At 39.5% G+C, this 15740-nt stretch overlaps 1 protein-coding gene across 1 annotated transcript; it reads left to right on the top strand.

Annotated features, from left to right (window-relative positions):
- Positions 1-301: 301 nt before the first annotated feature.
- slc26a6.1 (solute carrier family 26 member 6, tandem duplicate 1) lies at positions 302-11606 on the top strand. The gene is given in 20 exon segments (XM_032520962.1): positions 302-603; positions 768-907; positions 1382-1492; positions 1850-1998; positions 2860-3024; positions 3550-3619; positions 3622-3683; positions 3685-3702; positions 4847-4929; positions 5186-5333; positions 6508-6621; positions 6755-6832; positions 7041-7136; positions 7283-7389; positions 7680-7749; positions 9522-9611; positions 10006-10173; positions 11034-11088; positions 11263-11387; positions 11517-11606. Coding segments are annotated over 20 exon segments (2025 nt in total). The 5' UTR covers positions 302-457; the 3' UTR covers positions 11547-11606.
- The last annotated feature ends 4134 nt before the right edge of the window (positions 11607-15740 follow it).

Genomic DNA, 15740 nt, shown 5'->3' with positions numbered 1-15740 from the left:
CTCATACTCATTCGGAGCATGAGTCTCTGTGATAATAGATGCATTCAGACGTAATGAATGAGGGGTGAAGGGGGAGGAGAAAAGGATGCTGTAAACTCGCTATAATGTGCAAAGTTCAAGGCTGTTCTCAACCTTCTCCGACTCACGTGTGAGAGTTTGTGGAGCTGTGTGTGTGTGTGTGTGTGTGTGTGTGTGTAATCTTATACATGCACGCTGTAGAACATGTGAACTCTGTACTTGTGCGGCTTTTTGGTGATATAGATTAGGTGAGCCAATCTCCTTCCCTACTTAGGTTTGTTTGGTTATCTATACAGTCACTGTCTTTTTTGTCATGCAACTTTATACATACATTTTACACACAAAGAAAAGTGCACAAGACACATAATGGTAAACACACACCCAGTATTGTGAGAAGAAGAAAGTATTACTTGACTGTGCTGCCAATTATCTTTGTCAGATGGACAGCGCTGAGCGAATTGGCCTTCCTCACTACAGGCAGCCTTCTCTTGCTGTTGCACTGGATGAAGCCCAGCTAGATGCCCTTGGGCAGCGGAGAGAAAAGAAGTCCCTGTCATTTCTGGAGAAGGTGAAGGCACAATGTTGGTAAGTAATGGGATAGGATTAGTTTCTGGCTTTTTTGTGTCAGGGTGGGCCCTCAGCCAGATTTTGTGGCTAACAGGCCTTTTATCTGAAGCTCCATGACCTTTAGCCGTGTGTGTGTGTGTGTGTGTGTGTGTGTGTGTGTGTGTGTGTGTGTGTTCCTCCAGGTGTTCCGGTCCCCGGATGAAGAACTTTCTACTGGGTTTTTTCCCTGTCCTGTCATGGCTGCCTCAATACTCCATCAGAGAAAACGCCATTGGAGACCTGGTGTCTGGAGTCAGTGTCGGGATCATGCAGCTGCCACAGGGTGAGGATGCTGCAACAAATAATTATCACTCAATAACTACATGCACAGAAGGTATAGCAACTCCAGCAGCAAAGATGGGTAACACTGTAGAATTTTAAAATTGGAGTCTCTCTGACATTATGTATTTAAACAATGTACTGCAGTGCATTATTACTCTATGAATTCTGTAGCCTGCTTTGTGTTCTTCTTCCCTGTCTTTTCCTGCTTCCTTTATTTTGCTGTGTCTGTGAACCTTGGTAAGAAGAGAATGTTTCATGAGTGCGGGGACCCTAAAACCCCCTAAAAATCCTGTTTTCAAAAATGCATAGCCAACACTGGGAAAATAATGTGGCTTTTAGGAATGTCTGAACAGTTGCGTTATTAATGATACATTGTTTTCCTTTGCTTTAGTTCACTATTTACTAATATGCATCAGGTGCTCAACTGCTCATTCTAGTCAAACTTTTCACCTCCACCTCTCTTCTTCTTTCCCAGGTATGGCCAACGCCATGTTGGTGGGAGTTCCTCCAGTGCTTGGTCTTTATACATCTCTATATCCTCTGATCATCTACTTCATCTTTGGCACGTCCAGACACCTCTCCATTGGTGACTGCCAACCTTTATTTTTATGGAAGGGCATCCATGTCCATAAAAACTGCCTGGTGTAGTCTTCCACGATTTCAGTGCCTTTCTTATGAGAACTAACTGAAACACATTTATTGTTGGCACAAATTATCTTTTGAAAAAATCAGAAATGCTTATCCTGGTCAAATTCTATTTGCTTACAAGTCTTACAGTAGCTCTACAATAATCTGAGCTTTTTCCCTTTTACTGTAGCAGCTTCATAAAAGTTATGTAATGAAGTAGTCACAGTAAAGTCAATATGTTTACCAAATACCAAACCCTCTTGAACCTAACACTTGTGTTAAGTAAGAGGTTTGTGTGTCCGTTTGTGTGTGACAGGTACTTTTGCTGTCCTGGCTATCATGATTGGGTCTGTGACGGCCAACGTGGAGTTGCATAGCAACGGTGCTGAAGAGAGTCAGATTGATGTGGAAGCGGCCAAAGTGAATGTGGCTGTACAACTCACCTTCATCTGTGGCCTTATACAGGTGCACACACACAGACACACACACACAGACACACACACACACACACACACACACACACACACACACACACACCACACACCACACACACACACACACACACACCACACACACACAACACAACACACGGACAAAGCAGGACGCACAGGTGTACAGCTGACGTTCACCTCTGGCCTCTTGCCCTATTATGGAAACAAGCAGGAGCAAATAAAATGTCCCTGCAAACATCCATTAAGGTATCAAATTTGTTTTAATAATTTCATCTAGTGTTGTGCATACATAACCGGCTGTGTTTTCTTAAACTCTCACTCTATTTTAGTACAGGTATTTAATGTAAATGAAATGGTCTGCCCTGGTTTAGTTTTTTTCCTCTGGAATGTGTAGGAGGTTCTTCCCTCTGTGTAGGTTCCCCTGAATAACCTGTGGGGGTCACCGATGTATTACTGTAATGATGACAACATCCCTCACTGGTTTCCCACACTGCCCTGAATTTAAATCCTGTCTAGGGAGGTGGCCGAATTTTTTTTGCCTCGGTGCTACCCATGGGTGCTAACTATGCACTTCAAATCCGTCCAGATGTTTTTAGTAGCTAAAGTGGAGTTTGATTGCAACATTTTTTGTGAACAAACATAAATTGTCACGTTGTATTTGTCTCTCAGAATCAAAGAGACAGCATTTTGCACAGATATGAATTATATGAGATAGAAGAGATATGAAGAAAAACCTGTGTGTGTGTGTGTGTGTGTGTGTGTGTGTGTGTGTGTGTGTGTGTGTGTGTGTGTGTGTGTGTGTGTGTGCGCGTGTGCGTGTGTGTGTGTGTGTTTGTGTGTGGACATGTGGGTGTACATGTGTGTGTCCCCTCAGCTCTTACTGTACCTGCTGCGTGGAGGCGGTGTGTGTCGCTGGCTGTCTGATCCTGTAATCAGAGGCTACACCACAGGAGCAGGTTTACATGTGATCGTCCTGCAGCTGCCACTGATGACTGGAATACCTGCACAGAGACATACTGGACTGCTGGCTTCAGTTTGGGTCAGTTTATACACTGTGTCGGCAAGCTTCAACACTGTTGAATTATCTTTGGGTAAGACTTTTTAAGCCATTTGAGATTTCTATCATTATCTTAGCTAAATGGATAGTAAGGCATTACATTTGGTGGCTCAAAGGCCTTAGCAGTGGAAGTTGAAAGATAGTACTGTATGTAACATTTTTGGGGAAAAGGAGCCTGTCCGCCTCAGAGGTTAATGGAGTTTTGGCTTCAGTGCTCTCATTGGCTACAACCCGAAGGGTCATAGGTAGAAGCTCCATGCACACTGCAGGTCATAAGTTGAGGATAATAATGAGCATCATTCCCCGGAGTCCTTATGTTTTCTGGCCATTTTTTCTTAGATTAGGGTGGCACCTATATCATCAAGTTACTAAAAGTGTTTGAGACTATATATGGGTGTGTGTGTGTGTGTGTGTGTTTGGTGTGTGTTGTGTTGTGTGTGTGTGTGTGTGTGGGTGTGGTGTGTGGTGTGTGTGTGTGTGTGTTGTGTGTGTGTGTTTCTCTTCCAGACTTTAAAGGATGTTCTGCACGGAGTGACCAGTGTTATACCAGGAACGCTGACAGTCTCCGCGCTTTCCATGGTATACTCATCGGAGGCAAGATGCTGAATGAGCGCTTTAAGAACAAGCTGCCTGTCCCCATGCACCTGGGAACTATTACTGGTGAGTGATGCCCTCACCCACCACACACACACACACACACACACACACACACACACACACACACACCAATATTTGTTATTACGGTCTATCACGTTTGTTAGGAAGATGAATTACCAAAAGACGACAAAGTTTCACTGGAGTCGTTTAACAAAGATTTTACTAGCAAGGAGCCGGTACACTGCAAATGGGTTACAGAAGATCGAATGAAGAGCATCTTCTTCACTTCTCAGTTCTACATTAAAATCCCCCCTCCCTTTCTCATGGTAACCATGTTCCCAACAGCTGCACTATCTCAAAGCTCATTAAAAACTCTACCTGAAAATATGAAAGGAGTGAGACTTCAAGTAACTGGAGGGAAGAAGTTTATCCAAGTTCTTTGAAGATAATTGGTGAATAAACTGACCTTGGGTGTCTGAAGATAACTGGGGAGGTTTGTGGTTCTTATAGGTCAGTAAATTTCAGAGAATTTTATTTTAAAAGTTACATTTCCTAACAACGTTTGTTAGACTCATGCCCACAAGAAGTACCCAGAAGGACAGATGCCACGGTGACGAATGACTCACAGTCATGTACAAATCAGATTTTAACACCAAAACCCCAAATCCTCAGATAGAATAAATATCTACACCTGGCCACTGATTAATCTCTGATGGTGTTTTGTTTTATTTAATATTATATTTTAATAAATACATTTTTAAGTTTATAAGTAAGTTATTAATCCACTGTAGATTACTTTAACTAAAACCCCATAAATGGAAAAATAATTGAGCAAAAGTCACTACGAAAACGTTTAGCCTGTTATTTAAAATAAAAAAGTCATTGGATGAATAAAATCTTCAACCTATTTTACCATAAACAAAGATGCCAAATTTCCAAAGAACCTTTTCCCTGTGGGTTAATGTCATGATCTGTTCAGTTACGATAAATTACAGCATGTTATGGAAAAATAGCTTCAACTTTCCACCACTGGGATCTAAAAAGCTGGCAGAGGACGGATAATGTGTGTATTTGTGTACTTGCATGTGCATGTGTATGAACAGGCTGACTGATCTGACATTTAGATGTAAAATACTGTATATTGTTGTTTTCAAAGCTGAACATTCTGTGCAGACAATGTCACGTCCATTGTTTTTTTTCCCCACAGATTGTCCTGAGCACCATCCTTTCAGTGCAGATGGATCTGGTTGGACAGCACACAGTCCAGGTGGTCGGACACATACCCAGTGGGTCAGTAGAACTATGACTGATACAGAAATGTACACAATTATGATACATTTACAACAAACTAAAAACCAACACAATAGTCTTAGGATATGCAGGTGTATATATATAGTTTTTTACCTTGTTGTAAATATATCACAATTGTTTAGATTTCTGTATATGTCATTTACTTTCTGTTAAGAATAAAAATTAGTCATTAGTCAGTTGATCAAGCTGTCATGTCTTTCCTTCTTTCCTTTGTCCTCCTCCTCCTCTTCTCTAGGTTGTCTTCCCCAGTCCTTCCATCTCTCTCTCAGGCCAGAGAGCTGTTCATTCCAGCTCTGTCTGCAGCTCTGGTCGGCTTCAGTTTCCTCTCAGCCATGGGCTCCGTGTTCGCCCACAAACATGGCTACCATGTAGACTCCAGTCAGGTACATTCATGGCAGTTTTAACTCTCATGCAGTTCATCTGAGGGCCACGAACATCTCAAGCTTTTGTACTTGGGTCTGCATTTTTGAAAATTGCACACACATGAAAGAGTGCATATTCTGTACTGATGCATATTAGAAATGCATTTTAATTACTTATTCAGATCCTGGGTAGAAGAAGTGAAACAAACTGTTTAAAGTTGAGGGTCTTTCTTCACACAAGAATAATTAGTTTTCTAATATCTGCATCAGTTTAAAAATAAAGAAGTGATATTTTGTGCTTATGTTGTATGACACTACTGGCACTGAAGAAATTACTAAAATCAACTCGGAGCAATATACTGCTAGTTTACAGTATTACTACTGAAATATCCAATACATCAACAATCTTTTACTGCAAAAGTTCACAGCATGTTACTTTACTGTAGAATACCAACTCTACAGATATAATACCACTGACACAAAATGTCTACACTATTGGTGCTGTGATGATTGGTCCTTCAAATGGAGGCTAATTAAAGCTTCACACAGCCACAATGGCAAAGCCACATTGACATTACAGTATTTTGTAGATTTCGCTAAACATTTACGTTGAATCTATGCTCAAGCTAGCTACCTTACTCATGTCTTATTAACAAAACACTACTGGAGCTGAAGGGAATTAAAAGGTCAGCGGTCATTATCTCTGTTCTTCTTGATTACTAACACAGATTAAAGTAGTGTCCAGAGATATCAAAAAATGAAGACATGCTTAATAGGCCTGAAAACATGAAATTCAGAAAAATTGACGAGATAGGATGATTGATTTTGATTGATGCAAAACCACATGGTTGAAGTAGATCAGACTCTCCTCACAAAAAGATCTCTAATCCAAGTAGGCTACTGCTAACTTCCATTTGTAGCCTCACTGTGAAATCTCCTCTCATAGCTGATATTTCTGACCAATTGTTGACATACTCCCCTGGCATCAGGTTAAACGAGCAACAAACTCAACAGTAGCGTTAACGTAAATCTGTACTTTTCATCACACTTTGCACCACCCTTTCAAACCACCCTTTCAAACCCTGGAGTTATAGTTTTTTTGATGGTTTACCCTCAGCCTAAGATATTATTTCAGGGCCTGGACAGCAGCCTCAGTACATCCTTTTCAACTTGCTGCTGTCTGTCTCTGCTTCAGGACCTGCTGGCTCTGGGTCTATGCAACACCATAGGAGGAATGTTCCAGTGCTTCGCTGTCAGCTGTTCCTTCTCTCGCAGTATGGTCCAGGATGGCATTGGTGTCAAATCACAGGTATTGTATTCTATTCCAAAAGATATTAAAACCCAAACCTACCTTTGTCTTTGTTAAATACTGTAGTCAAGCAATATCAACTGATATCTCATCTTTTTTATATTGTCCTTTTGTTGTGTTATCATGTCTTAAGATGGCCGGTTTGGTATCAGCTCTGGTGATTCTAACTATCCTGTTGAAGATTGGTCATCTCTTTGAGCAGCTGCCAAAGGTAAAGTGCACATGAGACACATGAGTTTGTCATAGAGTAAGTTGTTTAGCAAGTACACCAAAGATTTGTGTTGACCCGTCCCTTCCCCAGCCAGTATGACTTCCCACAAACCACCAGAATAATGAAGATGTTAAGTCATACTCCATCTGGATTAGACTCATTGTCAGGATGAATCTTAGTCTCAGTAATTCCTTGCTGTGTGTTGCAGGCAGTGTTGGCAGTGATCATCGTGGTGAACCTGCAGGGATTACTGGCTCAGTTCAAAGATGTGTGTGTGCTCTGGAAGTCTGACAGAATAGACCTGGTGGGGCTACACTCACACGCTCACGGGTGCATGCACGCATGCACGCACGCACGCACGCACAAACACAAACACAAACACAAAACCATGGTTACAAACAGTACCACTCCCTCTGATCCTGGTCCTCTCTCCTCCCTCCTCTCATTCAGATGGTGTGGACAGCCTCGCTGATTTCAACGCTGGTCTTTAACCTGGACCTGGGTCTGGCTGTGGCTGTCGTCTTCTCTCTGCTCACACTCATCTACAGGACACAACAGTCAGTAAATATCATTTTATAGGCGTTACGTGGGGCATTTTACATCTTTTAAACATTAGTTTTTAATCATGATCATACTTTAAATTTACTGAGAGTATAAAAGTGTTTTTTGTTGTTTCATTTTTTTTAATATGAATTTGAATCAAAGACTCAAAGAATAGTGTTATATGCTATGTAGATGTGTGCAAATGGGATTTTGTGTTCCCTTCCCTACTCTCACTTGTCTACCAGGCAGATATGCACTCTCATTAATATTCCCCTGTCTCTTTTATCTTGTCTTCGTCTTCCAGCGCCTCCACTTTTGTTTTGGGTCATATTCCTGGTACAGACTCTTACAGAGATGTGGAACTCTACACTGAGGTAAACTCAATCTGTCTCACAGGTCTCAAGACAATACGTTTTTGTTTAACCTGTTCAAAAAAAGACTCTTTGATTAAAGTTTGTTGTTTTGCAAGGTTAATTAAGCAAAGTTAGAAAATAGTCTCTTAAGTAATCAGGAAATTACATGAAACAGGAAAACACAATCCAACCAACACTTTGAATGCTGCCTCTGTATGTCGTAGATCTTGAGCCAGGAGGATTCACTCAGAGTTCACCAGGTTTTATCTGAACTCTCCTCTGACTGTCAAAGTTTCACCAAACCGTTTGTTCTCCTCCACCAGCCTCAACACATTTTGAATCTATTCCTCACAATCAATATCTAAAGCTATGGACCTCCAATTTTGCCCCAGTAGGGTGACATCACCTATATTAAGTCAGACATTAAATGCCTGGAGGTTACTGCTTCCTGCGATCTTTGCCAGTTATTTGAGCCTGGAAATCCACATTTGGATTGCTTGTGCCCCCGTGTTTTTAAAAAAAAATTGGGAAAAAAAGTGCTTTCTTAAATGCCTTTATGGTAAAGAAAACATGATAAAGTGACCTCTGTGGAAAATGTGGTGCAGTATCATATTGGCATGCTAGAAAACTTTATGTGTGTTGGTGCCCAACTGCATGCAGCTGGTGCCCTTTTTTTTGCCCTCCCTCTCAGACAGAGTCTACCATTGGCACTGATACCACCATTGTGAAATGATTCCATAATATATTAGTATGGAGTGTAATAACACCAACACCAAAGAAAGTAAATACAACCAAAAGCTGATTTCAGCAATGGACTATATCTACTGTAAATTGTGTGTAAATGTCAGTGTGTCACGGTCAATAAGAAATTCTCCAGTTTGTCTTATTTCTGTTCCTGAAACACACCTCTTTTTCAACTGGATCACGGCATCTGCAATGCCAATGCACATCAACACAGCATGCATTGGATGGGTACTAAATGTGCATGATGTAGATCAATGTCAATCTGAATAAATGCCAGTGGTTTTTTTTCTCCATGTAAGGCATTTGTTTGTATACAGTAAGTCTATCTTAAAGTTTATGTTAAAATAGGTTTGGAAATTATTTATGTAAGTATTTATGTAACAGGCCATTAAATAACACCAAATAACACCAAATTCTTCAGTGAAAGTCAGACTTGTATAAACTAAACCACCACTGAACCACCACTGAACAGTACTGTCACACAGCTAAAACACACTAAAAATACATCCCTCGCTGAAAACCACCATCTGCCACACATCAAAACACCAAACTGTCACCAAAGGCAGTCTGTTTGGGCTCCGAGCATCAGTGAATTCGTGTCAACTTCTCGCTCTCTTTTCCCTCCATTTGATTCTCTCCTCAATCTGTTTCACTGCTGGCTGCCAGAACTTTACCCTCTGTGTACTTTGCCAAGTACCTATCATGCATTAGTGATTAGTGAGTAGAAGTTCTCTTTCATGAATTAATTCTCAATGAATTATTTCTTTTTTATTGGCTTTAATCTCATACTGTTGAGCCACATTAGTGTCTCTGAAGTATATATTTATCACACTAGTTTGTTGTATGTTCCAACTACTTCCAACTTTTTTTGCACCAAATGCAGTAAATTCTTTCTAGGTTTTGCCAATCAAGTAGCATATACATACACCAAATACACCAGACTGCCTTCTGTCCAGTGTTTCACCATTGAACAAAGTTAAAATATTGATACTGCACAATGTTAAATGCATATTGTGTGTGTTTCTCTGTTGTCTGTGTTTTTTTAATAGGCAAAGCAAGTTCCCGGGGTGACCATAATCTCCTATACCAGTCCTATATACTTTGCCAACTCTGAACTTGTCTACACACAGATCAAGCAGGTACCAACACATACACACAAACAGAGTAGAATGAATATGACTCAGGAGAGGAAGAGAAAGAAGAGAGGAGCAACAGCATCAGTGAAGATCTGATTTTGAGTGAAAGAGTTCAAGATTAAGAGATAATTGATGAATCCAGTGAGCTTCAGTCCCACAGTTCATCTTCTCAACCTTTAGAGCGCATCCCTTCCACGTGAAGTCCATCAATACATGTTCATTATTCTACGAGATCCCTGCCAGCATCTAGGCACCTAGGCAACATATGAGGTGTGTGTGTATGCAGCTGGAGTGTGTTTGTCTTTGCATTAGATCCCTGTGTTATTAGCTGTGTTACACGGCAACGTAAACGTAAACTAATTTTCCATGTATAACTACTTTTCCTTACTACATCCAGACAGTGAGTCATGATCAGAAGAAGAACCCAGCTATGTTCCACACCTCTACCTCTACCTCCACCTCTACCTCCTCCTCAGCCCAGACACGGACACACAGTCACTGCTTGGTTCTGGATCTCAGTTCAGTCACTTTCATGGACTCTGTGGCCATGCCAGCATTTTGCAAGGTGAGGAAAGAGAACTGACTGGAGTGCAATGTGTAAACTCATCTTCAGTTTAATTTAGGCTAAACACCAAAACAATCTAATACATGATTTATTTTCAATCTTTATTTTGATGAGTGGCAAATATAATCTATCAATCAAACAAACACTTTGGGTGGTTCTATGGCAACTTTACCTGTAATTTACTTAATGTTTTTGCAGGTGTTGCTCTTTTCTTTGTCTGAGACGTCACTTCTCACACTGGCTACCCAGTTTATTTTCTGATACCAGGAATTTAACACACATAGTCTCTCATACAGCAAGTAATCTTTCCTAGTAAAGACCCTCTATGGAAGCCCTTTCTACAAGTAAAAACAAAGATGAAAAATTATGCATGATGATTATGCATGATGGAGATAAAACATTTTTACTATTAGTATATATTAGTATTGTATATACTGTACGTATTAGTATTCTATTTTTACAATGACAAAATTGAACTTTTCTGTATTTTTTCTTTCTATTTGGAGAATATACTCTGTATTTATTTATACAGTATAATGCTTGAAAAACTAAACTTAACAATGGCGCACACTAGTAATTGTAATTTCTTTTTAGTCCTGACAAAAATTTGCACTTCAATTTCATCTCTTAAGATGGAAACATTATCTGCACTTTTTTTAATAGTCATTTAAAGTAGTGGTTGGTTGTCCATGTAGACTAGGCTAGACTAGATGTCCAGTATTTGCATGTTAGTATAAATACGAGACACGTACTCTTGGTCTCACACAAACACACCTTTGACCTTATTATTATTAAATTGTGTGTGTGTGTGTGTGTGTGTGTGTGTGTGTGTGTGTGTGTGTGTTTGTTTCATTCACCAGCTTGTAGAAAACTTGGAGGTTCAGGGTGTCAGTGTGTTTCTGGCAGCTTGCCCAGGTCAGCTCCATGTTTTACTCCCAATTATCACTGTCTCTTCTATGTCTCTCTTTCACACTTTCATTCACTCACTCACTCACTCACTGCCTAACTCACTCACTCAGTCAGCCCCACATGACATACATACTTGAAACTTTAAAATGTGCAATCCTGATGTTCTCTGTATGTCAACAGAGAGAGTTTTATCTCAGCTCCAGACTCAGGATTGTATAGCAGCCAGCCTGCCCAGCTCCTGTCTCTTCCCATCGGTCCACCATGCTGTACAGCGCTGCCTCAGCACCCTGCCCATGCCTCTGCAGGTACCCATGGTGTGGGGGGGGGGATTCAATCAATTTACTTCAATCACTTTCTTTTCCTTCCTTGAATATAGTGTACAATATAATTTAAATGTATTCTTGTTAAGTTTGTTTGTTTTTATTTTTTCTCAGGAAATCAATCCAGATGCAAGTGAATGTTGAACCTACATGACTGCTGCGTTTGAATGTAAATTACAGGACAGTTGTCTCAATGTAACAAGAGGACAGCAAGACAAACTCTGGGGGGATAGATTGCAGACAGAACAATCACAGCTTCATTTTATTTAAAAAGAAAAAGAAGAAAAAAAAGCCAATTACACTTTTTACAATATGTCTATGTGCACACTTCTCACACATTCCCAGACAATACACGTAATTGTTCCATAATTGTTTTTGCACAATTATTGACCTCTCTGTCATGAAGTATTTTCTATTTGATTAAGGTTACTGAAGCTGACATAATGAGATAACCTAAACATAAACCGCAGGAAAAGCGCAGGATAATGCATGACAGATATTTACCATACTATGTTACTGTTATACCTGTACCACTTAGTTGGGATGTAATAACTTGGAATCTGAAACAATTAACGTGTTGCTCAGCCTTTAAAATGATATATATACATCTCAAATGGCGTGGTGTTTTTTAGGTATATAACTAAAAAATCCTACGCCGTTTGAGATGTGAGTAACAACACAGTCACCCCCCACTTTTAATTGATATATTTTTTACTCTATGCGTCACTGTTGTCACTGCCACCCGCTGGCTAGCCGTTGTAAGTGCAACAGAAATCTATCAAGATGGACAACAGACCAGATCCAGAAACGCGATCAGATGTATTATAAGACTTGATCAGCTCAGGAATATCTTGCCAATCCTTCAGTAGTAGGAGACTATGCAGGGAAATACAATGTGGTTACATCAAGTAACATCTAAGGAGTGATATAATTGATACAATTTCCATGTATTGATTTGATACTGGGAGGAAATTACGATTTTTCATAGGCGACTATTACTGCAACTTTGTTCTTGAAAATACTTCTGCAGTAACTTTTTAATAAAACTTTTTTGATAAATACATTTAGTTAAGTTATTAGAATGTAACTTGTAGTTTTGTATTAAAAACAATACTTTGTGCAGATTAGTTCCATTATGGGAGTTTTTATATTTTGTGCAATGTGTGAAATGATGCTAGTGGCAGTGATGATGAATAGCTGCCAGAAAAAGAAGGATTAGCAAATGCTAGCAGTGGTGACAGTGGAGCAGAGGATGCTAATAGAATATGTTAAAATTTGTTAATAACTTTAACCGTTTTCACAAAATATAGCCTACAATTTATATACAGTTTATGAATTGGTCTGTTTAAATAAATTTCTTCAGTGGAAAACTCAAACGCATGCTGTCCACCCAGCATTCATAAAAAATTAACTTTTATTCATGCCTAAAGACCAATATACTTAGATAAATAATTCTGACTAAGGTTGTTATAAATCATGTAGAAGCGTTGATCATCAAACATCATTTTTCCTTTTTTGATTCCACAGCCCGCCCTTTCTCCCTCCGCCCCTCCCCACTAACGTTATGTAAAAATCAAAATAAAACCAATATTTATTTCCATACAAACCCTTATAGCTTTTTTATAATGTTGACTTATATTACACATATGAAGCTGGCGTTACACATCCAGAAGTTTAGCGCTAGACAATTTGTTCAAAAACAATTTGTTCATCAACATCTGTAGCCCCAATTTACAGATGTCCCCTAAACGCCTCAAAAACAGGGTACGGCAGCCATGTATACCTAGACAGATTAGACAGGTGTGTGACAGAGAACAGTTAGGTTTGAGAAAAGTGAAATAAGAAATCTCTAATGTAATGTTTAGCTTTCCAGAAAGTGAGACTGGAATGGAGCTGGCGGTTTTACTGTTAAGAAGAGCGAAGATATCGTCCTGCGTTTCTTTCCAATTAATGTTAAGTGAATTATTGGTAAGTTAGCTAGTTAGCTAACGTTAACTTACTTAAAGTTAGCAAGCTGTTAGCATTAATATTTCCTTGAAATACAGGTGAATCGTGTGTTATTTGACTGTTTTGGTAAGGATATAATATAACATTTAAATATGTGGTTGTTTGTAGAGCTGTTGCCACCCACGCGTGTCGGCTTAATTGCGACATAGAAGCTAAACTAAATGAAACATCTAACGTTATAGCTAGAGCTCTACTGGTGCCGCGTTTTGAACGGCTCTGGTTTTTCCACATGCGTTGTCTCCATTGACATTTCATCAAACATAAGGAGTTTTAAGCCTGGAACCAAACCAACCGTTTTTGAAAAACTGCAAAAAAAAAAGGCATAGGTACAAGCAGGGGTGTAATGCTTGTTGATCTCCATAGCTTCTGATCTAGTTCAAGTAAACACACAATTGAATGTAAAAGGCCAGAACAAATTAGATACAAGAGAAAATGTAGACAATTTAGTTCAGAAATGTTTATTGTAAGTTTGTCAATTACACAGCTTCTTCTTCTGCTGTGTGGGGATCAGTGATTGTGGATGCCCTTCTCCTATCTGGACACCGTAAACTGGATGTTGTGCCCGTTCTAAGGGGGCGTTAGGAACCAAATCAAAGGAAACAACTAAAGAGGATTACATTTTATTTGCAAGAGAGCCAAGGTTGACTCAACTTTAAAGGAGCATTCATGGCAAAGAAACTCAAGACTCATTTAAAACTAATACCTAAAAGGAAAAACTTTTTAAAGGAAAAGAGGAATGTTCATAGGGACAAAGACTATTATGAACTGATAACTGAAGCAATTTGGTCAAACAGGGAATACATTTTGGGCAATACACCAGTTACTAAAACTTGAGCATGTTTAATACATAATCTTTATCTGTTTTCTTATATATTTTTCTTATTTATTTTATATACAGTGTGAGTTGATACATTTGAAGAAAGAAGAAAAGGAAGACCTTCAGTTTAACATGGAACGGGAAAAATACCTGCTTCAAAAGCCGTATTAGCCTGCTATACAACTAACGTTACCTACTCAATGACAGTAATCCTTCAGTATTTAGGCTACATAGACAACTATAACTAAAAGATTTAGTTAAATACAAATTAATTGTAAACGTAAAAACCATTACAAAAGCAGTACAATATTAATATATTATCCTTGGATTGTAACTATGCTTTTATCTGCTTTTCAATCTTTGTCAATCCACTGTGCCGTAAAGCTGAACATTCTCACACAAGCCAGTAGCCCATGAATGTGTGGGGCCACGATGTTAGACAGGAAAAACGAGGGCAACTGGGATGTGTGTAGGCTTCGAACTGGCTAGTAATCTAATGCGATTAACTCCCATCACTTTGTTAGTAATCTCTTTAGCTTTGGCGCTGTCAGTGGAGAATTTTCTCCCTTTCTGAAATACTTGGATTATCAAGGATTTAGGTTTCTGTTGCTTATCTTTTCCGACAGGACATTTTCTTTTAACTAATTTAGTCTGATTACGCTACTCATTCAGAGTGATTCCACATGTGTGTTAAATCCGTGTGACTGTGGCAGTCATAAAGCAGTGGGAAAAACAAACCCCAGTAAAATGTTAGCAGAGGATGGTTTTGACCATTGACCTCTGGGTTATGGGCCCGGCACACTTCTGCTGCACCACGCTGATGATAATCACCATAGCTAGGAATTAAATAAACAATCTCTGGTTTAGGAGGCCAATGTCTTATCCATAAGGCACACAAATTGACCAGCTTTTAACCAGCAAGATAGTGATGGCCCTTGATGATAGTGTGTCAGTGATAGAGAAAACAAAGACTGAAAGAGGAGGTGGGAGACACAGTAAAGCTCAGAAAGAACATAGAACTAGAGACAAAATGTGTCCAGAAGTCAGATATCCAGGTGAAACTTTAAAATAATTTGTCCTATTTTCAGTGCATTAGCATCTTGGATGCACTTAACGGGCCTCTTTTGCACACGGCAGATGTGCTCCATTCTCACCCTGTCCAGGAGTGAAAGATCCAGCAGGTCTTTCCCCTTTTATCCATCAGCTCGTGCAGCAGGTGGTCAATATGTTGGATGGTGGACTTCTTTCCTCTGGTCTTCCTTCTGCAGTGGAAAGCAAGCCCCTGTTTGGAAATAATTTTTATCCACCATAGCATCAGTAATGCCAGTTAATTCCTGCTGGCAACATCCTCTGGATCCCACTTGTAAAAAAAAGTATACACCAAGAGACGTTCCATTAAAAATGAGGTACAGATAGTGCTGAAAATTTATATCACGGTATTTTTTTAAGATTCTGGCGGTTTCACGGTATTTCATGGTATTTTCTTTCTTTTGCTTGACTGGGTCTTTATATAG

This window comes from Etheostoma spectabile, chromosome 7, assembly GCF_008692095.1.
Source record: "Etheostoma spectabile isolate EspeVRDwgs_2016 chromosome 7, UIUC_Espe_1.0, whole genome shotgun sequence".
NCBI classification, from domain to species: domain Eukaryota; kingdom Metazoa; phylum Chordata; class Actinopteri; order Perciformes; family Percidae; genus Etheostoma; species Etheostoma spectabile.
Note: the sequence above shows the minus strand (reverse complement) of the source record. Positions and strands in the feature narration are given on the sequence as shown.